Source organism: Fundulus heteroclitus, chromosome 23, assembly GCF_011125445.2.
Source record: "Fundulus heteroclitus isolate FHET01 chromosome 23, MU-UCD_Fhet_4.1, whole genome shotgun sequence".
In the NCBI taxonomy this organism is placed as follows: Eukaryota; Metazoa; Chordata; class Actinopteri; order Cyprinodontiformes; family Fundulidae; genus Fundulus; species Fundulus heteroclitus.
Window position 1 is genome coordinate 30,666,687 of NC_046383.1, and position 26,773 is coordinate 30,693,459.

The 26,773-nt window shown below is 43.6% G+C and overlaps 1 protein-coding gene across 1 annotated transcript in view; it reads left to right on the forward strand.

Annotated features, from left to right (window-relative positions):
• The window catches only part of tenm1 (teneurin transmembrane protein 1), a 298,417-nt gene that overhangs the window by 252,013 nt on the left and 19,631 nt on the right, over nucleotides 1–26,773 (forward strand). The window contains exons 23-30 of the mRNA XM_036127074.1: nucleotides 8,603–8,757; nucleotides 13,493–13,576; nucleotides 14,015–14,209; nucleotides 19,280–19,367; nucleotides 20,957–21,153; nucleotides 22,552–22,865; nucleotides 23,383–23,555; nucleotides 25,983–26,227. Coding sequence (XP_035982967.1) covers nucleotides 8,603–8,757; nucleotides 13,493–13,576; nucleotides 14,015–14,209; nucleotides 19,280–19,367; nucleotides 20,957–21,153; nucleotides 22,552–22,865; nucleotides 23,383–23,555; nucleotides 25,983–26,227 — 1,451 coding nt within the window. The remainder of the gene's footprint in view (nucleotides 1–8,602; nucleotides 8,758–13,492; nucleotides 13,577–14,014; nucleotides 14,210–19,279; nucleotides 19,368–20,956; nucleotides 21,154–22,551; nucleotides 22,866–23,382; nucleotides 23,556–25,982; nucleotides 26,228–26,773) is intronic.

Genomic DNA, 26,773 nt, shown 5'->3' on the forward strand with positions numbered 1-26,773 from the left:
TGCGTGCGTTTGGGCGGGTGTGAGGATTTCTCATCTGCAAACTGCTCTGATTTATCCCCCATCCGTATTTGCATATGTGCACAATGTGATTAACTGCCAGACTCTCTTATCTTTTTTTGGCCAAGCTGCCTCACTGCATGCATGCATGCGTGCGTGCGTGCGCTTTTTTTCGCCTGTAGACTCCTGGACGTGCACGTGTTGATGCGCGCGCACACCCTCTTCGCAGATTCACACATTTACGTACCCGAGCATTGTCAGAGGGAGGTGATGAAAAGTGAACAGTAAAGACCCAAACCGTGTGTTATTCAGCCTCCCTTACGACTGGACTGCAGCAGTCAGTGAACCCTCCAGGCTCTCCCCAGCTAATATGCTTGACTTTATTTATGGCCAGAAAGGCTCTCTGCGGTCAGTTGTGCAGGTGAAACGGTCCATTTGTCTACATTCACTTGTCAGTCACACGCAGTTTTTTAGTACAGAATCGCCATTGGCCATAATCGGCAAAGTGCGGGGCTCATTTAGATACTGTAATGATACGTCAGTGTGTATCATTACCGCCCACTGGTCCTGGGGGCAGGGGAGGGCAGATTGAATTATTTCCTTTACCGGGGCTGTTGTTGTGTGGGTGTACGGAAGTTTCTAGGCAGAAACTAACGTTCTTTAATTAATTGATTCATTTTATCTCTCGTAATTATTTTGTTTCAGCAGAACACGGTACCATTCCGAAGTTTACGTACGGTCATCATGGCCGTAATTGTCACAGTAATTGCTGTCTTTTAATGAATCTTTCTGTTTTGGGGTGGCGTAATGACGCAACAAACAGTTTCTATGATTGTTTTTTTTTTTGTTTTTTGTTTTTTTTTTTTTGTTTCAGTTTGAATTGATGGTGGAGCTTCTTACAGGGTCAAAATTGTACAAAAAATTTTAAATATATGCATACACTCTAATACTTGGATATAAGCAGAGGTGGATACTAACTGGTTACATTTACTCAGTTACATTTACTCGAGTAACTTTTTGACCAAAATGTACTTTCAGGTGTCGTTTTACTGTAAGTTTCACTTTTACTTGATTAATATTATTAAAAAGTATCCCTACCCTTACTTAATGGCTACTCTACCTGCCATTAGTAACCTCACTGAATAAAGAACAAACTTGTTGTACCCAAAAAACGCACCAGAGAGACACACCTACAGTTTGTTAAAGTGAGACCTCTTGTTTTTACAGAAGCTTTGTTGTTTTAATCTTATTACTGTTGAGCTCATTGAGCCATTCGTAGGTCAACTGAATATACCGTAAACAGTGGATATTGCCATTTGAGGTACTTTTCACTACTCTAACATACGGTATATCCATTAACTGCTCAAAGTATCATAAGGTATCATAAGTTTTATGTTGAAAAAAATATTTTGAAAAGTATTTATTCTGCCCGAACGTATTTTTTAATTATGGTATTTTTGCTTGTCTTCATTTTAGTCTTTTAAATACCAGAATTTTTATAATACTCTAAATATGTTCAAGTAGTGCTACTTTTACTTTTTGGCTTTTTGGCTTTAAGGTAAATTCACATTTAGTTAATTAGATTATGAGGTGAGATTCATTTGTCATATAAAAGCACCTTTTCCAAATTTAACTTTCAGACAAGTATTAAACATTCTTTTTGTTAAACCCACATTTCTGTATTCAAGTATATCCATGTAATTAATCTATAACTGTTTACGTAGTAAATTGAGTTACTGAAATAAATTTGATTTTCAATACTTTTTCTAAATTATTTAAATGTCTTCTTGCTAAAAGATTAATGGGCCAACATTTAGCTATTTAGTTACAATATGTTCAGTTCCATTTAAATAATAGTATTCTTGATCTACTTCTAAAGTCTTCAACCAACCTGTAGGAATAGGTTATTTACTTACCACATAGAAACATACCATTCAGAAACCTCCTGCTGCATATTTACTGCTGGTGCAGTAGGCTTCACTTCATCAGCTTCTGGGTCGGACTTAGGGTCAAAGATGTACTGTTGTACCATTGTGCATCTGTTTGCCACCATTTTCACATGTATAAAGTGCAAGCGTAAACATTGAGTTGAAGGGAGCGATCAGCTCCAGCTTATTTGCATAAAAGTGGCAGAACCCTAAAACAGCTCATTCTGAAAGGAGCTCAAAATAGGAGAAATTGCAGAAGTAACATCTCATCATCTGAGAAGGATTTTGTGCAAAAATTGTAATGATGTTTTGTATAACCCAATAGACCTTTTAAAACAAAGCAAATAGGTCACATTTAAGTGCACAACAAAACTGTTTTTTGAATGGATAAAGCTGTCCTAAATCTTTACCAAAAACATAAAAAAATATAATAATTCTGTGAGAAGAGGTCGAATATCCAAGAACTTTACCAGAAGCATGTTGGCATCTACAAAATCAGTGTGGTAAAGATAAAACCTACTAAAAGCTACTTTTGACTCTGCACATACATTGTTTTAACCCCGTGTGGATTAAAGAGAAAAACACAAGGTTGTCAGTCAACCCAAAAACAGATGTGTTCAATAAATACCTGTAAAGGTCTACAATTAAATGATGACCTCATCCAAGATGAGCATATGTAAATTTATTGCATGCTTATTGCCATAGTTGTTCTGACTCTATAAGGGAGGGTTGTCAAACTCCAGTCCTTGGGGTCCAGTGTCCTGCAACTTTTACACGTGTCTCTGCTTCAACACACCTGAGCTGAATAATCTGGTCAGTAGCAGGACTCTGGAGAACTCGGCTCCATCTGATTATCTGCTCCTGCTTGTTGACCTTTCAAGGGGTCAACAGTCAGAACTCTATCGTGGGTAGGAAAGGAACCACGGACTGCTGTGCCGATTTCGGATAGCCTTGAACTCCGTTATTACTCAAAGCAAACACATGGATGATTTTAGTCAAATCCGGGCCTACAGTTTCTCAAAATGAACTACAAAGTACACGCTCTCTTCTCTCCGGCCATTTTCGTTCATTTCTGCGAGGTGGGCTGTGCATATACGTCATGTCGCCAGTAAAGGACGTTGTGAGGTTCCTATGCTAAATTTAGCCACGGGGGAAAGCATGCAGGCTCCTTTCACTACCTCCTTCCTTATGGACTGCACTATTCGGACAGCACTTATCATGGTGACCGCTGACGCTCTTCCACTTCGGCTAAAGAGCCCTTGCCCAATAAGGGTATTCGGATGGAGCTCTTAACTACATTCTGATGGGGGAATCAACCATTTGATTCAGGGTTGTTGAAGCAGGGACACCTGCTCTCGAAGACTGCAGCTTGACACCGGTGCTCTAAGGGGAACTTCATGTGTCTAGACACGTCTTCTTTAAGTTGAATCTAAAGCGGGAGCCCCTGTGAAGGTTTTACTGTCACTGTTTGAGATCTAACAGTAACACCAAGCAGCTGACTTCCTGCAGTCTTGATCTTGGTGTTATAAGCAGTCGGTGCTCACAACACACCACGCGCTGGTGCTACTGAATGCCACGGGGCTGTCTGCTGTTACTGCTAAGTGAGACACAAATCCACTACTTAAGTAATAATTAGTCCTCCTCGCCTTATCCTGTTTCCTACCTTCCACCTTCTTCTTCACCTCTCTGCGCAGGAACTCCCTCGTGGCTCCTTCTCTTCAAATATGTGTAATCAACACAACAAGACATTCTCCGGGAGCCCTCTTTAAGGCATTAATCAGATTGGATTGGATTGCAATGCCACAGGGGGTCATTACGACTGATATTCTTTTGACAGGGACACAGAGCAAAGAGATCCCTTTGACAGAGAGGGATTGGCCTGTAATAGTTAATTTACGCAACTCCTCATCATGCGCTCTTCGTCTTCTCAGCGGCTTTTTTCTTTTTTTTTTTCTTTTTTTATTCCCAAACCTTTTGGCATTTCACTCTTTCATAAGGCTACTGCGTCATTCTTTCTTTCTCTTTGCTCTTTTTCTCCAAGGTGAGCTCACTGCCATCTTATTCAAATCTAATGCTGAAATCCAGCTTCCAATCCGGCCAGATTTATCGCAATTACTCCGCTCCTCGTGTGTCTGCCTAAACATGAACCTCTTAAGAGTCAGGTTTACTCGGAGAGAAACACTAAATCTTCTCTATGTCTTTTGAGTATCCTTTTGGATAAAAGAGAGAAGCTGTAAATTCCCCTAATGCAACACACATCTTTAGCCACGCCGGCAGGAAATCCAGCCCCTGACAAGGAAAATGTGGACTAATCTACCGCCTTTTCAGCGAACGTCGTCGAATACTCTTAAGCAACATAAACGGGTGTAAATCCCCACACAAAGAAATAATAGTGATATTTTTTCCATTGTGGCTGCGCAACAAAGAATAAGTCAGCCTGGTCCTGTATTTATTGTTCTAAATAGATTGCCAGCTATTCAGAGGCTTTCTTGTGTAAACAGACGGCGTACTGAACCCGAGGTTTTGTCCACGGAACAAAAATAACAAAAATGAGGAGGAGAAGGGTGGGATGAAGGGAATTTAGGCAACAAGTCAATAGAGCCAAAGTGGGCGAGAAGATATTCAGGAAGAGACCGGGGAGAGAGGGAGCGACCGGTATTGAGCGAGAGTCCCGTCCGCCTCATCATGTCCTTGTGCAGGATTTATGAGCTCTAAAATCGGGGATGGGTTTAGGAAAGGAGTGGGGAATGGATGGGAGAGTGGGGGAAGACAAGGATTGGCGATTCAGCAGGGGGAAAAGTACTGCGCTTTAGGCTCAAGCAGACTCGGGGCGCGCCCGGGGGTTAAGACTCGCCTCCTGCATAACACCAGGTGACAAGAGGGGCAACGGCAAGGTTGAGAGGAGCGAATGATGAGTATAGGGGAGGAAAAGAGCAGGTGCACAGATTAAAGCAGAGCCCAGACATTACCGAAGAGTTGAAGGTCATTGATTTGATTAGAAGTCAGAGGATACAGAGAGCAAGACCAACTAAAAAGCTGGAGGAAAAAAAAAACAATGCAAAGGAAAGAGGGCACTGGGGAGGGGGGGAGAAAAAAAGAGAGCAGGAGAAGATCAGGTTAGGTGTGATGGAGAGCAGAGGGAAGCTAGCAAAGGAGAGGAAAGGTGCTGTTTGAGGGGAGGGCGATGTTGTGTGGGCGGTGTAATCTGTCTGTGTCAGAGGAATGATGAAGGGGGCAGCAGGGAGAGCTCTGCAGTTCAACTCGTGGCCTCTGGAGGAAACACAGTGACCCTGGCCCTCCTCCCTGCCCACCTCCCGTCTGCAGCGGCACTTCACCTGCACAATTTATGACTCGCAGGGTCGGCCCAGGGTTTGCTAAATGTGAGAGGACGTCCGCGAATCCAGTGCCGGCCCCTGTGTTTACGCACACCCGTGTGTGTGTGTGTGTAGATGTAGAAGACAATCTTTTTGGGAAGAAAGTTTATTTTATTTGTACGACCTGGAACAAAGAGCAGTTAGGACCTCTGTCGCAGGTTCAGAGAAAGGACACAAAAGGATCTGTTGATCAAAAAGCTAGAACTTATAAAGAAAACATCATAGAAAAGGCAAAAAGAATGCTCTGCCTGCTAACAGTGTCTTCCTGCAGGTTCAGGCTCACATAGTTAACATAAATATGGACATATATCACCTCTGACATTAGATTGTTGACCTTCACCATGAATCTGGGAGCTGGCGTGTGTTACGCAAGGAAGCACCCTAAGCAAGACTACGGAGTGCACATGTTGAGTCTATTGCCATATCCCTTGAACGTTTTCACATTTTATCACGCTACGACCACAAACAGTTTTGTCAAGTTACAGCCGTAAACAGCAGTTTATTTTAATTGGGATTTTATATAGCAGACCAACACAAAATGGTGCATAAATGTTGAAGAGGATAAATCTGATACCTCCAAATACAATGCGCTGCAACAAGTTAGCTTCAGATGACACCAGCTTATGTGCACTTCACACCTATGTGAAGTGTGGTGGTGGAACTAATAAAAAATGCATCTATAATAAAAAGTGTATAAGTAGCATGACAAAATGTGAAAATGTTTGGAATGAACACTTTTGTGAGTAAAAATATTTCAAGACTGATCAAGTCAGCTTTTTCTTCCATTGAGTGCTAAGATTAGAGTCTTCAGCTACTTTTGTATGGTTTAAAAAAACAGCCTTTAAAGGAGCAATAAGTGAAACTTCACCACTAGGTGGGCTGTTGAGCACTGTCTGTGGACCAAAACCAGATGTGCGCCTCTCTCTCTACCTCCAAAATCTAAGCACCAGGCCAGTTATCCATTTCAATTTAACGTTCTTTGTCCAAAAAAGAATGCCCTAAATGTACGTGAGGATCACAGTGGGGAGCTCATTAGCTCATTAAATGTTATATTAGCTGGGCTGCCGGCTACCTCACATAACAGTAACGCCTGGCCCACTGCTGGTCAAACTCCAACTATTAACCCAAATGCCACAATTGTAGCTTTACATTCAGTCAAATCAACAGAGCAACACAAGTTTAACGAAACTGTAACAAAAACAAACATTTGACTTCCTGCAGTTACTCACCTGTCTGGAGGAGAAAAGCTAGAGCCGAGTCAAACCGGAGCTGTTTCTGCTCTCGACATGCTATTCACCTGGAAAATGTGAGGCCGACGTTAATCCTCGTTTTGTCTCTGACTTTAACTTCTTTGCCAAAGACCGTTGTTTTTTGTGGTAGTAACAGGTCCGGATTGTCTACTGGTGAACGCGGCGGTATTGGGGCTAAGCCCTGAGTGTTAGCTGTTCACATGGACGTACACACAAGCGCTGCTTTGTAAACAAGAGACTGGAGAACAACATAGAGAGATGCTGCGTGACGACATACCATAGTCCATCTGAAAAGATACCTTTAGTTTGTCACTAAACTATTTTTTTTCTTTCTATCTAAAATAAAGAAATTTTGCTTATTGCTCCTTTAACTTACTGCTCCAAACATCTTTTTCATCAATAGGCCCATGAAACATCAAGGTGACTGATCAAGATCATGGAAGAAAAATAATCTTGAAAGTATTTTCAGTGTCTTATTAATAACTTTGTGGAGTTTTTGGGATGATCTTTAATGCAAAAACAAACACACACACACAAAGAATCTTGCTTTTGTTTGTTGTGTGGCGCTCCTTAGGAGGCAGGTGGTTACTGCTGGCTTTACTGCATCCATTTCTATAGTAGAGCCCAATCTAAATAAAAACAAAAAAATTCAGGAACATATTAACTATGAAAACAATTTTTTGGTGTCTGTTTAATTCTGTTATAAAAAGTGTTGGAGGTATTTCTCTCATTAGCAGCCCCTGATCCCACGTCAATTCCTTTAACAGATCGGTGGAGTTGTTTAAGATTATTTCCTTTTTCTTTGGTTTTAATAGATCCTGTCTGACTGTTTTGACTGAGGATTCTGAATATAAATGTATGAAGCGAACCATAGTAAATGAATTAACTGTCTGCTGGATGTGTCACCAGACAAAATTTGCCAACATGTTTTGGCCAATATTCAAATTAATTCAGGAAGAAGGCGAAACAAATAAATAATCGCTCAATTAAGCAGCTAATGGATTTCTGTATGAATCTGTTTTTAACCTTCCATAATGCCTCCCCGTACCATTTAATTGTTTTGGTTTCAGGCTGCACTCTATTTACATTGATTGATTCCTTTTAAGGTTGTTTTTTTTTTTTTTTCCCTGCCATAGAGCCCTTTGAGGCACGCTTGAGACAAAGAAATCTATGCATAAATCTGACGCGACCTAATGACGAGCCATAAACAAAATGCGTTTGTAAATGAAGTGATTGAGCTGGAGATGGAAGGAAGGACTGCTAAAGTATGGCTTATTGTCACAAGATGCTAAGTGAAAGCAATCCCAGGGAATTGCCTGCTTGCGATATGGAAGAGGTGAGGGTTGAGTCGTGGAATATTATTGCGGAGGAGTTGAGTCAAAGGGCTATTCTCTGCATGGAGATGAGGCGGGAATGAAGGTCACTCCTCATCCATAACAGATGATTCATAGTCTGCCCTGACCTTTAATACCTGGATTTACTTCTTTTCCTCTTTCTTTGCTCCCCGCATACTGCCGTGCTCCTCAGCAAGGAGAGTTCAAGTGTACGCCTCCCATAGCAATGAACACTCGCAAGGCTTGTGGCCATACGGGGGAGTGCAAATATAGGTAAACATATGCACACATGCAGGCATATGTGTGTGTGTGTGTGTGTATGTGTGTGTTTGAGGAGTGGATGCCCATTTATAATACACATTTGCACAGGCGTCAAATGTCAAAAGTTCACTGCGGCACCCCGCTCACATCTAATGTGACAAATAACTTCTTCCTCCCGTTGTATTGTTCTAATCCCTTTAGTGGGCTCTAGAATGGAAATATAATTACATTTCTGTGGTGCAGTGCCTTTGATAAGACAGCCGCTTGCCGAGCTGAATGACTAACTGAGTTGGAAGCCCTCTCCGCTCTCCTCTTTGCTTCACTCAACTATCCTCCACTCCTCTTCGAGTCTCTTTCTCCTACTCCCGTTTTTTTTTTTTTTTTCGTTTTTTTTTTCTCCTGGCCCCCCACCCCATCATTTCCAGAGGCTCATCCTGATTTTTCTCTCACCCACGTAGGTATTGCTGTGGATAAGCGAGGAGTTGTCTACTTCGTGGATGGCACCACCATTCAGAAGATTAACGAGCGGGGTCTGCTCTCCACCGTGATTGGCTCAAACGGACTGATGTCGACGCAGCCGCTGAGCTGTGATGCACGCATGGATATCAGCCAGGTACGCTAATAAAGCTGCAGAATTTCAATGACTAGCGGAAGGGAGCCGCAGCCTCGTTTGGCTCTGAAATATCGTCTAAATAATTTGCGGAAGCATTTGTCTCCTGAAATGTCATCTGTGTCAGCTAATTAAAATCATTATATCAAAACGGCTATGGATCGCAAAGTTTGTTGTTCCTCCGCAGCCGCGGATGATTTTCCGGACCCCGCGTTGCCAGACTTATGTCTCCGTGCGAGCAGGACAATGTGTCTAAGCCCAAAGACAGCTGCTGCACAGGTTCCCTTCAGCTATCCCTCAGATCACACTGCTAACTAATATCAGGCCTATTAGAGCAGGGGATAAATAATAGATGAGCTGCTAGCTCTGTGGAAGGGATATCTGCCCCCACATAGTGCCTGTGTATGTATGTGTGAATATGCGTGTTGAAGCTAAGCGAATTCCCCAAAGTGCTATTTCATGTCTTAGCGCCCCGGCTACATTACAGCCCCTGTGTTTGTTCGTCACTGGTCTGATCGCGTCTGTCTGTCCTCCATCTGAGTTGGCTCTCTCCTACCGCGGTGACCTCAGCCGGTATTGACGGAAACTCCTGTTGCCCTGACAAGACAAACATTGCTGCAGAAAGGGTAAATGAGCGGCACAGGGCCTGCGTACTGTATACAGATGAGGACAAATTTGTTCATTGCCCCCCGGGGCGAAGAGGTGTAAAAAGATTTGAATGTAAATGTGTCTTTTAAATACTGCATCATAATCATTGCAACTTTTGGAATGAATTGCTTTCTACAACCCCCTTATACCGGTAGGACAACGCGTACTCTTCAAATGTATTATTTCATATGGGAGCATACAGAGTAGGCCTGCAGCTATCGATTATTTTAGTAATTCATTAATCTATCAATATTTTGTTTAGATTAATCGATTAATCTAAAATGAGATACTTTTAGTAAATTAACATCCTTCAGTAATATATCCCTGTTTGGCAAAACAGTAGACACCATAACAAGGGCTGCAACTAACAACTGTTTTGCTGAATCTGACTGTTTTCTTTTGTTGATTAATGGATTAACAATCAGATAGAAAAAAAGTGCTTAATTAGAGATTTTTTTTTTTTACAGAATTTGAATAAGGTAAAGCTAAAACTATGTTGCTTGTGGCGCTAAGGATTGAACATATTAACAGTAAAAAAAAGGTTTTTCATCTGAAATGCAGATTGCATATATATTTTGTACAGTTAATTACTACTCTGAGTGGATTGTTCTTTCAGCAAAAGGCTTGTTTTAGAGTCTGTTGAGGGTTATTTATATCAATAATCGATTAATCCGATTAATCCAGTTGATTGTTTCAGCCCTAATACAGAGACAATTCCTCTTCACATGACCCCTAAAGATCATCCCAAACCCTCGGTTCACTTTCATGCTTCGCTTTCTTCTGATCATCCCACAGGTATTCTAGTGGATTTAGTTCTAGTAATGAAACAAGGTTGATTTGCACGTATGTTTTGGATCATTATCCTATTGAACCCCCTCCAAAGAAAAACTGTGTTTTCAGTTTATTGATTTATATTTAAATAGACCTGGTAGTTCATGTTGCCATGCACCTTCGACAAGGTTCCCAGGTTCTTTGAAAGGGAAACAGGCCCACAGATTCACAGAGCCATATTCAACAAACAGTCAAAGGACGAACCCACCTGGAGAGTCTATTGCTGTCTAAATGTCATCAGACCAAAGCCCACAGTTCCATTGGGGCCCAGTTTACATTTGCTATTGTACACTAGAATAAGCATCACTCCCTTTTTTATCTCTTTTACTTTCCTGTTCAGTGTTCGTAGCGGCATGAAAACTATGGATCCTCATCTAGCCGTGTGACTTGAGGGTAAAGAAAAAAAGGCTTCGCTGTAGTCCTCATATTTGTGTCCTGGAGAAACAAAAAGTAACAGACTGTCATCAGCTTAGAAAAGTGAAATATAACTACCTAAAAAATACTTCAATTAAATTTATGCTAAAGGGATTGTTAGGGATACCAATAACAATGAATTTCTGTTATAAACAAATATTGCTTACCATGGAATTTAAGGTTGATTTTATCTTAATTTTTCAGTCTGAGATTATACTGCTGCAGCCAGAAGAGTTGTAAATTTCAAAGCTTTTTAAACTTAAACTTCACTGGAGCTTGAGAATAAATGTGTGGTGATAACAAACTTCATAATCTCCATAACTGGCATTACATGATCCTTTAGTGCACTTGGTGACCACAACTTCCCAGGAATTACTCAGGACTGAATAAACATCAGGAAGCACACAGTATCCTCTGAAATGTAGCCCATAATGCTTCAAAATGAATGCATTCTCAATCTGATATTTGTTCTGCAAGCTATTTTTTTTTGTCAACCAGTATAAACTTGGAAAATAAGTCATGAGAAAAGCCCAATGAAAAATAACAACTTCTAAAATAATAATACACAGCTTTACAGGCGGTTTGACAGTAGGTATAATTAGAGGCTGGTAGTGAGGGTGTCAGGATTGGGCATAAAAGAACCCATCGTTCAAGGCTTTGTCTCTTCAAGCGAGGGTGGATTTTTGCTAACCACCTTGTCTTCAAGTCGGCCAGACTATAACAATTGGTTGTTTTTACACAGAATGTACAGTATATGTGTGAGCAACTAAAGTCTATAAAATTGTAAACTTATAAAGTTAGTTTCAACATTTAAAGGCAGAGTCCACAGCCACTTTTGGAAGATACTAACCTTTAAACTGTTTTTTAAACCCTTGCATCTGTCAAGGTGTTGGAGTCCTAGGCTGGCTTTAAAACTGTAATTATGTTGAGATGCCATTGATACAGAGAGGTGTTGAAACTTCGGAGGGATATTCTCAATTGTCAAGTTGTTATTTTATTCTCCCCTTCAGCGAGGGTATAGGGCACTTGCTGAAAGGGAAAGCACCGGCAATGAGTTGTTTAATACCTGGGTACCGTATTTTTTGGACCATATAGCGGACCGGATTATAAGGCGCACAGTGAATTAATGTGTCTTTGTGTGTCTTTCTCCACATATAAGACGCACCGCAATTATAAGGCGCACTAAATATTCTTCCCAAGTGTGTAATATCACTCCGCCCCTTCACTTACACAGCTCTCTCCTGAGAGGGAGAGCTATCCATCTCTGTCGGGAGGACAGAGTAGTTGGACCACACTGCAATGTTTCTAAAAAAAGGCCAAAATAAACATAAATTTTATATTGAATTAACTTACTAGGTTTATTATTGCTTGCGTGTACTCCAGGCACGTGCTACCTTACATGAATGCAATTCTAGTTTAGACATCATAGTCAGGCAGTCAAGTAGACAGCTCAGGGGTCCGATCAGGTAGTGACACAGTGTACCGTAATGCTCCTAATAGCCATTGAGTGGAGCGACTTCTTTGCTAACCAAAGTTATACTTACACATTTAACAGATTTTTGAGCGCATTGTACCACATAAAATCGGTCAGTAAGCACAACTTTAATCATATATGAGGCGCACTGGATTGTAAGGCGCATCATCAAGTTTTGAGAACATTTAAGGATTTTAAGTGTGCCGTATAGTCCAAAAAATACGGTATATTCTTTCATAGCAACTGGACCATGTCAGTGTGGGGCAGAAGAAAACTGTGTTTAGTAAGAAGGGACAAAGCTTTTCTAATAGAATGGCAAACGTCATTATTTTTCAGTTTGCAGACCTTGCTATTTATTTAACTTTTCTTGAAATTCCATTTAATAAATGAGGATGACACGTGTTAAAAAAAAAAGGAAATAAAAGTGCTGCCCTACTTCGAACTGTCCCAGGCAAACTTTTCACCTTTTTAGAAATTGTCTGTACATGTATGGTTTAGGAAAACCAAACACTCCGTGTCCCTTTGAATCATGATCCTAATTCATTAATTTAATTGTAAAATAAGATTAAAGTTTCATCTGACTTTGACGGCAGACGGCCCACTCCGTTCACAGGTCACAGTACTTTCTGGAGGAGGCTGCCCATCATCACAGCAACAGTTCATTACCATAAGCAGGAGGGATATGATGCATTCTGTCTGCGGTGAGGGACACGCTGAATCCCACTTGATGAATCTCTCCAGCTCTTAAAATGGGATTTCGAAGCGAGCCTTCTCCCCACTCTCATTTGACAGAGCCTATAATTGGACATGTCAGTGGCAATTTAACATGATCCATTTATTTACCAATCCATCCTGAGAGTCATCAATCACCTGATACCCCCCCCACACACAAACACACACACCCACACACCACACACACACACACACACCACCCCCCCCGCCACATGCAGCACCTCAACTTCAGCGCCGCCGTTTGTTTATGTTGCGCGAGATGGACAGCGATGTGGGCGGCTGTGAGAAGGTGTGGGCTTTGTCTGGCTTTGACCCCCACGGTGTTAGCGGACACGGTGTGCTATTTGAGCAGGCAGCGATCATGGTTATTGGTTGACATTTGGAACGGAGCCGAAGCGCGCCGGTGTGAGACTTGAATAAACACGGGGAAGGCTCCCTGCCCGACGCTGACCTTTGCATGAGCAGGGAGGGTCAGGAGGCCTAATACTATGTTATTAAGGCGATATTATTTGTACTACCTGTAACTGACTCTTGTGGGTAGTTGCCATCAGAGGTTTGTATAAGCTTTCTCACTTTTGACAGAAGTTTACAATCTGACATGATGGATCTCTGTGTGGGTGTGTGTGTGCGACTTCACAGGTGCGTTTGGAGTGGCCAACAGATCTCGCCATCAACCCGCTGGACAACTCCCTCTACATCCTGGACAACAACATTGTCCTGCAGGTAGAGAAACGATGCTCACGAGACGCATTTGTCTCATCCGGTCAGCCGCATTGCAATCACACTTGGGAAGCACATTGCAGAATACGAAAAGATTTACAAATTCATCAGCCGTCCCCGGAGATCCACTTAAATGGAGTGAGTCTGCCAAGGTAAATAGAAGCAAATAATGCCATCACAGGTCACCGCAGGGGCTGTTTATTAGAAAATGTTGTTGAACTCACTCTGCAAAGTTAATGAACAGAGCTTTTCATCTTGTAAAAGTCAGCCGCTGCGGCGGTATCAGGCTTGGTGATGTTTTGATGCGGCGGATCAATGAACGCTGTTATATTATCAGCGGGTGGTTCTGTGGACGTATTGTTTCGGGGGTACGTTTCTGTCTCTGTGTTGCACAGTTTATAAAAAAAAATAATAAAAAAAATGACATGGCGTTTCTTTTAGGTGTCAGAGAGCCTTCAGGTGCGGATAGTGGCCGGGCGTCCCATACACTGCCAGGTCCCAGGCATCGACCACCACCTGGTGAGCCGAGCGGCGGTACGCGCAACCCTGGAGGCCGCCAAAGCCATCGCCCTGTCGCACCTGGGAACGCTGTTCATCGCTGAGACGGACGAGAGGCGGATCAACCGCATCCAACAGGTACCTGTCTGTCTGTCTGTCTGTCTGTCTGTCTTCATTACACACAGTCTAATAGGGCTCCAATAATAATAATTAATAATAATAATTGAACTTTATTGATCTCACAATGGAGAAATTCACTTCTGCATCTTAACCCATCCTGTTGGGGAGCAGTGTGCTGCCACTGTGCTGCGCCTGGGGAGCAATCAGGGGTTAAGGGTCATGCTCAGGGACCCAGAGTGCAGGCACTGGGGATGGAACCGGGTACTTGCAACCTTCTCAGTGCTCTAACCACTAGGCCAACACCTTCCCAATGGTCATTTGTTTTTGTTTGGTAACATTTAAAATGATCAAAAATGTAAAATTATAGTACAACACTTTCCTTTTCCTTATACGTGAAGTAAAGATTAAAAAGAAAAGCCCTTTATTGATGTAGAATTGCCTCAGAATGAAAATGTTTTGGAAAAGAAATTGATCTTCAGTTTGAGAACATTTATTCAGGGGGGGGGGGGTTCCACAGTAACAACTGGTGGTGCAATCATTGACTCATCTGTCGGTGATGCATTTTATATTGAGCGCTTCTTTAGAATGCTGAACCGTTCCTGCGTTGATCCGTTCACAGATTTTAGATCATTATCCTGCTGGCAGACCCGGTCTCGGTATGCTGGTAGAAACGATGCAGTATTTGTTTAAAACGCCCGATCACCAAGAGTCCATGATGTAATGTTCTCCATCAACAAGCCCTTGGAAGAGAAACTGCGGGCCTGAGGTGTTTTATTTTCTAGGCCGACCCATTTGAACCGCGCGTAATTAAAAAGCCCAACCTGTGGTCCCTCTGACCAAAACACGTAGCTCCAGTTTAAGTCACAGCAGATGTTTACATGTGTGATGCTGGGGCAGAAAAAGGAAATTTAGGAGAGTTACTACATTATGCACTTGTAGCCATTTACTACCTTGTAAGGGACAACATATGTGCTACAAACAGTGCCCTGCAAAAGTATTCAACCCCTTTTTTTCTTATTTTGTTACACCTAAACCTGTGATTTAAATGTTTTTGATCTTAATTTATGTGATGGATCTGCACACAATAGTCTATGTTGTTGAAGTGAAATGAGAAAAATAGATGTAAATGAAGAATAATAAAAAAAAAAAATGAAAACTGCCATGTGTGTTCACCCCCCGTTGCTATAAAGCCCATTAATGAAGGCATTAATCAGAGAGGCAGCACAGAGACTAAAGGTAACCCTGAAGATGCTGCAGAGCTCCGCAACAGAGACTGGATTATCTCCCTATAGGGCAACAATAAGCCGTACACTCCATAGAGCTGGCTTTATGGAAGAGTAGCCAGAAAAAAAGTGTTTGAGTCACATTTTGAGTTCGTCAAATGGTATCTGGGCAACTCCCCAAATATATGGAGGAAGATGCTCCAGCCAGACTAAAATTTAACTTATGGGCCTCAAGAGAAAAGCACAGTCTGGCTAAGCCTAACACATCCCATCACCCCAAGAAAACCATCCTCACAGTGAAACATGGTGGTGGCAGAGTCATGCTGTGGGGACGTTTTTCTGCAACAGAGTCTAGGAAACTGGTCCAAATCGAGGGAAATATGCTAAATACAAGGAAAACCTGTCAGTCAGTCCGTGATTTGAGACTAAAAGAGAGGTTCACCTTCGAGCAGCACAATGACCCAAGCATACTGCTAAAGCAACACTCCACTGGTTTAAGGAGAAACATTTAAATGTGTTGGAATGGCCTAGTCAAAGTATAAACCTCAATCCTATTAGGAAATCTGTGGTTAGACTTAAAGATCCCTGTTCACAAGTGAAAACCATCCAACAGGAAGGAGCTGGAGCAGCTTGGCCTTGAGTAATGGACAGAAAAATGGACAAAGCTGCAGGTTGTTACAGCTGTAAACAGCTGTTACTGGAAAACTACTAGATAATTCATGCAGAAACCATGTAAGTCACAGACGTCCTTTGAAGGTTGGGATGAATAACGTGAGCGGTGAGTTATCTCAGGGGCAACACGCACACTTAGGTCACCATGCTATCAGATAACACTTATCTGATAGTTAAAAAAAATCTATTTTAATTCAACGTTGGGAAGCAACAAAACATGAAAAATACTTTTGCAGGGAACTGTATTTTAATTCCATGTTCTCTGGTCCATTTTCAAATGGGTTAGGAGAAGTGGACCTCTGTGCCACAAGGAAACAGGATGATTAAGTTAAAGTTCTCCCTAGTGAATAAACGTAGTCCATTTTATGTTTGGATTTATCTAGATTTTCAGTGTGAAAATATGTCACTGTGATCATACCTGGGCTTAGTGTAATTATTTTTTACATATATTTTCAAAATAACAAGTATGTGGCAGTGTATTGAAATAAGGTGTGCCATTACGTATACTGATCTGCCACAGGTTCTTCATGTCAAACATAACGGATCTATTCATACAGTGTGCATATTCGGTAATGCTACGCTACTGCGAACAGCAACAGAAAACAAAAAGGCTTTGCAAAAAAAAAAAAAAAAAAAAAATCTAGAATGAGAAACAGCTCATATGGAGCTAATATCAGTAATCCATCAGCTCTTGTGACAGTAATTCGCCCTTTGCTGACAGGCCGTTTACATTGCAGATGCATGTCAGCAAAGCAGTGTTTAGAATCTTTCACTCAGGTTTGGGCTGTTAAAACTTTGATGCGGTCCCGAAACAATAAGGGATAACCCCGAAGGGCGGCTTTCATTTAAAATACAAGGGTTTTTGTCCATGAGCTAGCAGCGGGATACCACAGGACTGTAGCATTTTGGCTTGAACACCTCGAAAATACTGCCTGCTGCACTCAATCAATAGTGCCTTTGTGGCCTGCAGCACCACGCTGGGTCCATGTGGAGGCAGACAGGATCATAAAATGTCTCAGATGCCTTTCTGATGGAGACCAACCAGCCCTGTGTTGGTAGGCCATAGAAAATGTGTTTTTTTTTTTCTTTTGCCTTATATGTTTGTTTTTTTTCTGCTCGCATCAGGCAAGTTTCGTCGCGCTGACATGAAATGTCAATGCGGGACCTAAAATAATCCATCTGTTAGGAAAAAAACATTAAAAGTGGGCACGCACACTCACTTAGCAACAAGTGTAAGTTGGAGTTGGGGCGACGCCGACGAACCACGCTAATTGGCGACGTGAAATTACCCAAGATGTGTTTTTTTTTTTTTTTTTTTTGGGGTTTGCTTTGATGATGTGTGTTTGCGAGGCATTCCGTGCTCAGCGTGTGCATTTAACACATCGAGGAGAAAAAAAAAACAAAAAAAAACAGCACGTCTGACTGATGCAAATGGTGGGTAATCTGAGCGATATTAAATTAAAAACAGATCGCCGCGGCATTTGTGAGACGCAGCAAACGCGCGCAGGTACACGCGACGATGTATTTCACGCGGGATGAAGAATGACGGTCAAATTAAATGCAAGATTTCATGGTAAATGGCTGACGGCAGCTGCATCTTGTAGCGTTTAGCAGCAATTGTTGTTTTTTTTTCTTGCAGTTTAATAGGGCTATTAAGCATGAAGCGTGCCTTGGCTGCGGCGTTCGCGGGGTCCTGCTTTCGTGGTCCAGACACGTCCGTCCATCACAGGGACCCAGGGCAGTCGGACAAAACATCAAGGACCGCACATGCATAATCGATACGCGCTGCATTTTCATTTCAGTCTTTTATTCGGGCAGTAAAGTTATTTAATATGCATGGCGCTGGAGCAACAGGGGGCATTAAAACTGCAATCATTACGCTACAAATTAGCCTCGTTGCGGCTGCATTTGTTTTTCGGTTAAGCGCAGACTGTGAGCCGGCTCTCTGCGAAGCCGTTGAAGGATGAGGCTTTTATCACGTCCCGAAGAACTTTGTCATCACCGGTTTAAATCAAAGGTCTTGTTTTTCGTCTTGCGGCCCCCTCTGGAAATAAGCGCGCTTTAAGTTTTTGCTGCCCTCCCGCTGAGATGAGAAAAACATATTAGAGCGGCTCGACATGTGGAGAATCCTGCAGGACATATAGGTGTTTTCCTTTGGTGAAGGTAGTGAAATGTTTGTTTTTTTTTTAACTCCGTGTCTTCCCATTGGGAGACTAAATGTTTCAACCAGAGATGCTTGATTAATACAAATTGGAAATGCGTGTTCACTGTCCAGGCAGAAGGTAGTTGAGAAGACCAGCACTGCTCTTATGTTTGTGCATTAATTATGAAGCTGAAGGCTTGCAGCTGGTTAGCTTAGCCCTAAGACGGTGTGTTTTTTTTTGTTTTTTTGGGGGGGTTTTAGCAGACGTGCTGCTGTGTTTTATGGCCAAACATCTCCACTGTGGTCCCATCTGTCCAAGGGGCATTGTTCCAAAACTCTCGTGTGCTTTTTGTTTTGTTTGTTGTCGTTTTTTTTTTGTTTTTTTTTCTTGTTTGCTCAGATGCACATTTTGCAAATCTGGGCTGCCATGTTCTCTTTTAAGAGAAGAGGATTTTCCTGGGAATCCTTTCCGGTGTGCCAACACTCGTTTAGCCGTTTTCTAGCTGCGCTGGGATCAACTGTAACAATGAATGGGTATTCTGAGGCCCGTACGGTATGAGATATTTTGGCTTTTTTCCCGCCATTATCAAACAGTTTGACTATGAAGACAAAAAAAAAAAAAAAAAGTGGGACGAAAAATTTCTTTCAAGGTTTTGAAGATGTCTTTCAAAACCGTCCACACTTACATTGAGAATGAACTGGCTTTAGTTTGGAGACTTTTGATGTTAATTGGTTCCACCTGGTTTTATGTATGGGTATCAGAGTAAAGAGCCCTGAACATGAACGGAGGCCACATAACATTCTGCTCTACTTTGTGTTCGCCCTTCCCAAAAAATAAAAAAAATACATAGAGGTTTGTGACAAACTGAATAAGTTTGGATATGACTCTGTTTGCAGAATTAACCAAAAACGTTGCAGCCCTTTCCTGTTTTCTTTAGCATGTAATATTGTTATTTACGTGATCCCTTGCCGTGCTTTATGTCACCACTCTCTCTTTGCGAATTCTGGTCGCGTGAAATGTGTTTTTTGTTTTTTTTGTCAAACCCACAGGTGTCTACCAACGGGGAGATATCGATCATCTCTGGAGCCCCCACAGACTGCGATTGTAAGATAGACCCCAACTGTGACTGCTTCTCTGGTGGGTCATCACAGAGACACACACAGCAACACACACAGATACACTTACATGAGGACAGGATTAGGTAATGTAAGAGTATTAGATTGGGTCTAATAGGATTACTGTCCTGGGGAAGGGGAAGGGGGGGGTTTGGGTTGAAAACTGCATTTAGAAATCAATTTCGATCGTATCTTCCCTGGTCTGGAGGATATTTAAGTGAAAACAAAAACTGGACAATTTTAAAGGTTAACATGATTTGAAATGGTAAGTATGTCTTGATATCCGGTGAGTGAATCTTTCAGCCTTTAGGTCCCAGCTGTCTAATAAATGTATTAACAGTGCTCGAGAATGTGTCTTCCTCTTGTCTGTCTCCCGCAATATATCCCCTCTCTGCTTTCAGTCTGCCTAAATTATTAAAGTCAGCTGGAAACCCAGCGTCTGGGAGGGGCCCGCCTGGACTTTCTCCTGTGAAAAATGCCAAAAATACATAATAATGAGCTTCATGTAAATGCCGACAACATATAGCAGAGGGAAGAGCCGCCGTAATGTCGCAACAGAGAATGTCATTTGACTAAGAGAGTACCTGGGCGGCGGAGAGCGAACGTGATGGATTTTTGTATTCACGAGGAATTCGCCTCCGTGCCAAAACCTGCAGCTAAATTTCAGGAGGAACAAGCTTCAAGAGGAATCTTTCAAATCCATTCAAATTACAGCTGGTGGAAGAAAAAGCTCCCGTTTTAGACGCTGAATGTTTTAACCGGTTGGTATGTCATCGAAGGGCACCTAAAAAAAAAAAAAAGAAGATGCGATAAAAAGGAAAGGAGGAAAGGGCCCAACAAATAAGCAGATGTTCCCTTTGACGGTTAGGCCGTGCTTTCATTGTAAGTGTCAGAGGATGTGATTTTATCATTTAATTCCGCTCATAAAAATCTGTCTCTTTTTCTATTCAGAATGGAGGGAAGTGTCTCTGCCACGCCACAAGCCAATGGGCTGTAACCATCCCTATTTCTTGGATTGTACTTTGCATATTTTCAATCATGTCTTGCTGTTAACAGATGATTACTCTCTTCAGAAGCTTTCCGTTTCCATCCCCTTCGCCGTAAACACCCGCGCGGTGTCTTTGAACGCGCGCCCCGTCCGCGAGCGCGTCATACAAAAGGACGCAAACATTCGCTCTCACACACACACACACACACACACACACACACGAGTAATGCGCGCGCCGCTGGGAGATAAACCGCCGCCGTGCTTTCTGTACAGAGCCATCAGAGGCCCCTGCCCCTCCGCTGACAGCATCTGAAGACCCTTACCCGGCCTGTTATCCTGCTGGGCTACCAAAAGACGCGTGAAAGCGTTCAGTCACCGGATACCGCCGTCTGATAACTCTGAGGTCACTATCAAGGTGGTCATCATTCCCGCTGCGTCGGGAATCGACTGTATCCCAACAAGTCTGGCTCCTGAACCGAACCGATAAGCGCCCAAGCACCGCCATGAGGCCGTCATGTTACGAGGCAGCTCTGTGCGCTGCTTGTGTCTTTAAGGGGAAAACGTCATTGATCCATGTGTTTAGAGCCAAAGCGAGCCAAATAATGTACCCTTGTCCTTATCAGGTGACGGAGGCTACGCCCGCGACGCTCGCCTCAAGGCCCCCTCCTCCCTGGCCGTGGCCCCCAACGGCACTTTGTACATCGCCGATCTGGGCAACATCCGGATCAGGGCCGTCAGCCCCAACCAGCCTCAGCCGAGCCCGGCCGGACTGGTGGAGATCAGCTCCCCGCAGGACCAGGAGCTATATCTCTTCAGCCAGGTACGCAGCTCCTGGAGCTCGGGTCGCGTAAAACAAAGCGCAGCTTGCATCAAGCATCACCCGGAGGCTGAAGGACGTCACGTCAGTGAAAAGGTCAAAATATGAATATGCTGCGCTGGGCCCAGGTGTGGAGCTGTTTACTTATGTTCTGAAATGTAAACAGTGTGAAATGATACATAAATTTGCACAAATTTAAAAGTTTGCAAGCATTTTTTTTTCTATAAACGGACCACTTAATATACAATAGCTAGGTTTTACACGCGCAAAAAAAAAAAAAAGAGGTTTTACAGGTGTAGGATTGATGCTTGCAACAGTGTTGACACGACTTAATTCAGCCTGGTTTACCCTGATAGCCCTAAATGAATGTCAGTGCACTTAATTTGAATTTAGAACAAAAGAGTGCATCGGGATGTGATTTCTTCTCCGTACGAATCCAGTTATTTTGTGGACGCCTTAGAGGTTTGTTAGAGAACATTAGAGAAAATGAAAACGGCACAATGAAGACCCGGATCAGGGGGGAAAAACCAGGGTTAAGTTCTAAAACTAAATCCCAAGCGTCGTACATCTCACAAAGCAGTCTAGAATAAATCATCCGAGAATGGAAAGAGCACGGAAGAACCCCGAAGCCACTAATACACGGCTGTCCATCTAAACTGACAGATGAGCATGAGAATGGCTGACGTGCAAAATGCTAGGTGTGGTAGAAAGCTAACGGGGAACACTGGCCTAAGTATGTGATCCCCACAGTGAAACATGTTAGTATCATCACATCGTCACAAAAAATCTCATTGAAATACATTAAAGTTTGCTGTTGGAACGCAACAAAACACAAAAAAGTCCAAAAGGTGTGAATACATTCGGAGAACAGTTTAAAACACTAGAAAAGTTCGGGGTGCTGTGCAGGCTGGTGAATAATCCCAAACATGGCCTCCTATACCATACTATATCAGGCCTGCTCTGTTTGACAGACGGCATGTAGAATGTAGAGAAAATTAAAGATGCAGCGTTTCTTGATGATCAAACATTTAGGCCTGGTTGCCTTTATCCAATAATTCACAACACACTTTGTAATAAGCAGCACAACTGGCTCTAAAACCCCCAGTGAAATCGACATGTTCTCTAATTACTTCATGTTTAAAAGATGGAACCGTAAAACCCTCCCAAACTCTAGCTTGTTAGTAAAGTTTGGTATTTTCCTTCTTCTTCTTCTTTTTCTTCTTATGACTTGTATATTTTGAAATTATTCCACAGTTTGTGCCATGGCCCTGTTAATATTAAATGTTTTATTTTTATTTTTTTGTAACTAAGGCAGACCCGGTGACCTGCTCGTCCTGACCTTAAAGGTCTTGAATTTAAAGAGCTGGACTGATCCTCCCCCCTGTCCTCCCCTCTTGACAGAACGGCTCCCACATGTACACCAAGCACCTCATCACGGGCCACTACCTGTACAACTTCACCTACGGGACGGACGGGCAGCTTTCGGGCCTGACGAGCCGCAACAGGCGCGGCCTGCAGGTGAGGAGGGACGCTCACGGCGTGCCGCTTTGGCTGGCGCTCCACGGCGGACAGGTTTACTGGCTGTCGCTCAGCAACAGCGGGATGCTGAGGAAGGTCTCGGCCCAGGGCCACGACCTGGCCCACATCTCTTACCACGGCAACACGGGCCTGCTGTCGAGCAAGAGCGACGAGAACAGCTGGACCACAGTCTACGAGTGAGTGAGCCCGCAGCCCTCTTTCTGCTCGTCGTTTATTTCATCTGTGTGTTCTTGATTGACTCTGAACGTCTTTGGTTTTTGCATACACTGACAGTGAAATGTGAGTGCCATCTAGTGGTCACTTGAGAATCACCTTCTCTACAAAAAAAAAAACTGGGGTCACTTTATTTTTTTTTATCTGTAGGGCTGGGAACATCCCTGCAAAACGCTTTGATGACACACGTGTTTGCTTGTCTACATACTGCGCGCACGCTAAAGCACATTTGTGTGAATTATTCACCGCTGCCAGCTCGGTCTCTGTCTCAAACTCCACAGCTGGGTAATTACGCTTATAAATCATAGTTGACACCTACTCGGCGCCAATAAAAAGGGGTGAAAACGGAGAGGCTAGTGAGGATGGGCGCGCGTGTGTCTGGTGGAGTTTGAGCTCGACGGGCTGAGAGCGACGTTCCCCTCTGCTTTTTTTCCCCCCAACACGCGTGCTCGCTGATACGTCTGTGCTCCGTCTCCTCAGGTACAGCAGCGAGGGCCGCGTGACCAACATCACCTTACCCACGGGTGAGGTGAGCGGTTTCCACGGCAACCTGGAGCGCTGGTCTCGCGTGGAGGTCGAGGCGTCCAACCGTGAGAACTTCGTCACCAGCACCAACCTGTCCGCGAGCGACACCATCTACACGTTCAAGCAAGGTGAAGCCAGATGTTCGCCTCTGTGGAATGAAGTTGTTAAACTGCGGGACGGCAGCCTGGATGGGGCGAAATTAAAGAGGCAGAGCGTTGTGTACGTTTGCGTGCTCCCTGTCTTCACACAAAGGAAATACTGCAGCGCATCTGCCCCATTTCACCGCAGATGTGTGATGATAACCTTTGTGAGTTGTTCTGGAAAGGTGGGGTGTGTGTGGGGGGGGGGCAGAAAAAAACAGCCATATATGGTGCCCACACACACACACACACACACACACACACACACACACACATGCAGGGAGGACAGAGCATTCAGCTGTGGTTTTGTTTAAGCCATTTGCGCTCTTAGGCCATAAAGATTTTCGCATTCACAATTAAACCACAACCATGTGATTTGTTTTTCTATGCGGTGGACCAACACTGATACAGTAAGTGTAACGTCAAGGGGGGGGAAGAAAAGACGCACGGTTTTCTAATTTTGTATGGACAAAAAGTTTACAAAGCAGCGCCGTGTGCCGCGCACTCGTGGAGAGCACGGCACACTTTGCCCTGATGCCCTAGAAAATCAAAATCCAGACAACGGCGAGAGAATCTGCTGACAGGAAACTATTAGTCATGGATTTCTTCCGTTTGGCCTTTTTTTAAAGAGGGGCAAGAAGAACCCGTGGAAACAGCAGAAGGTGTCGTGTTCGCTTGAGGCCAAATCTGAACTTTTTGGCCCACATGGAAAACTATGTGGCAAAAAAAAAAAACACAGAACTGCGACCCCCGTGGTTGAAGCACGATGGTGACTGCAACATGCGGTGGGGAGGCTCTTTGGCTTTTCTTGAGAACCTGTAACCAGACTCGTATAAAAGCCGTTCACACAAAGCCGTTTTTTTTTTTCTTATTCGTAAAAAACAACTCCTATTTAAAAAAAAAATTATAAAATAAAACCCCAACTCCTTTTCTTCCACATCACAATCATGCGATACCTGTGTACTGCATGATTACCAGTACCAATGTGTTAAATGCGTGTTCAATCCTGATAAAATACATTGAGCATTCATCAACATAAGTTGATGAAATGCTACAGGGTTCGAGGGGTAGGAATACTTTATTGCGTGCAGCCAAAGTGCACCATCATGGCCGGGTCATTCCAGAGGCTTCCTCTTCATCACTTCGCTGAATTTGGGCTGGGACGCATCCCCCTTCCTCCTCCGGATGAAAGCTCCATCTGAATCTGACCTCCTTTGCATCACCAGAAGAGGTGGCAATCAGAAGAAAGGGCTATTAATTAATTCATTCCTTGCATTGACGGCGAGGACGGGAGAGACAGATTCCGAATGACTTGTGAAACGTCTTAACAACAGCTGGGGGTGGCGGCGGGGACGGAAAAAGAGGGCAGAGATGAGAGGAGGGTGAAAAAAAAAAATGAGAGTGGAGTGGAGGGAGCCACTCATGGGAGCGGTTTCTTCTCATGTCAGCCCTTTAATTGCTTTCTAGCGGTTGTCACAATGACAGCGGCACTGCAGAGAGACGGGGCGGGGTGCGCTCGCGGACTCCCTCGCTCGCACACACTCACCCGTGGACTTGTGCGCGGCGCAGCGCCGTAACTGAGCTGCGGGGAAAAACCGTCGAAATGACCCTCCATTATAGACGGTCCCTTTACTTCCACCGCCTAAACGGCAGCGCCTCCGCCTGCCTCTGAGGCAACAATAACCATATGGGCGGAAGGAGTTTTTATAGCAGTGGAGGGAATAGATAGAACTATCCGGTTTATTAGCCGCATTCAATTTTATGGCAAAAAAATGTCGTTTTATGATTATTTTTCCCTTTTTTTTTTTATATTAATTGTGTTTTCGGGGTTAGTAGAAACGTGACTCAGAGCGATATTAACACGTGCGAATTCGGTTTAAAATATGACTCGGAACAATGTAGAAATGAATTGAGTTTCTGAGAAACCTTTTACGGCGACAGTGGCCGAGCACGGCATGGCTCCAAAGACTCTTCCTCCCTTCTGTCTGTTGCCTCTTTTCATTACTCTCTGTCTCTCGTTATCTGTCCATCTGCCTCTTTTTCTCTCGTTCCTCCTCTCTTTGAATAGATTAGATTTCCCTAAAGCTGCTGTGGCTCGTACAGTGAAGAGCTAAGCCCTCGACAAAGTGATTTTAAGCAATCGGTTTAGACAAAAAAGAAGCCCCGCACACAAAGAGTCAGACGCTGCATTCCGCATCTGTATCTGCCGCCGTACCTTGCAAATTTCTCTCTCAAGGCTGCCTTTTTCAAGTTACTGATGTTTTCTTCACACTTTTTTCTGTATGTGTTGCTGCGTGTTTGCCTCTACTGTGTGCATGTGTGGTTTGTTTCTGCAAATGTGTGACCACCCGTGGAAAATGCACGACCTAACCTCCATCACCACCCCCCACCCCCCTCACCCCCCAACAACCTCAGATCATGCTCAGAACTCGTACAGAGTCAGCTCGGACGGTTCGTTTCTGGTGACGCTGGCGAGCGGGATGGAGCTGCTGCTCAGCACGGAGCCCCTCCTGCCGGGAGGCGCCGGGGGAGGAGTCAGCCCCACGGCCAGCCGCTGCAACATCAGCCTGCCCGGAGACCACGGCCCCAGCCTGATCGAGTGGCGGCAGAGGAAGGAGCAGACCAAGGCCAACTATAGTACCTATGAACGCAGGCTCAGGGTAAAAACACCTGTTTGATTCCCAATAACCCTGTCGCACTAAAGCTAAGCTTTCAAACATCTCAGCAGGGGGGGCCGGATGTCCTTACAGATGCATCCTGATGAAATCAAAGTGGGATTGAAGGGGGTTAACTCATCATTTTGTCATTAGTTAATTATTTTAGCCACCCAGAAGCTCTATTAACACAATTATTGGGATGGTGACTGACTTGACATGTGTCCAGCAGCAGGCAGTCATTGCCACCCTTCACAAAAGGGGGGCAACCCAAAACATATATGTTCCAAAGAAGCTGGCACCTTACACATTTGTCTGACCTAGCACTGAATTAATGGGAAAATTCAGTGGAAGGAAAAAGTTTGGTATTAGAAAGGTGCATAAAATATGTGGTATGTACAACCTTAATGGGCCTGGAGTCACGCAGGGCCTCCACACACAGACGTGTAGCAGGACATGGACTATCGCTGTAACATTCCCTGATGTAAGTCGCTCACAAACAAGAGACATTTTCAACTGGACTAAAGAGAAAAATAAAAGTCCCTTTTTCAG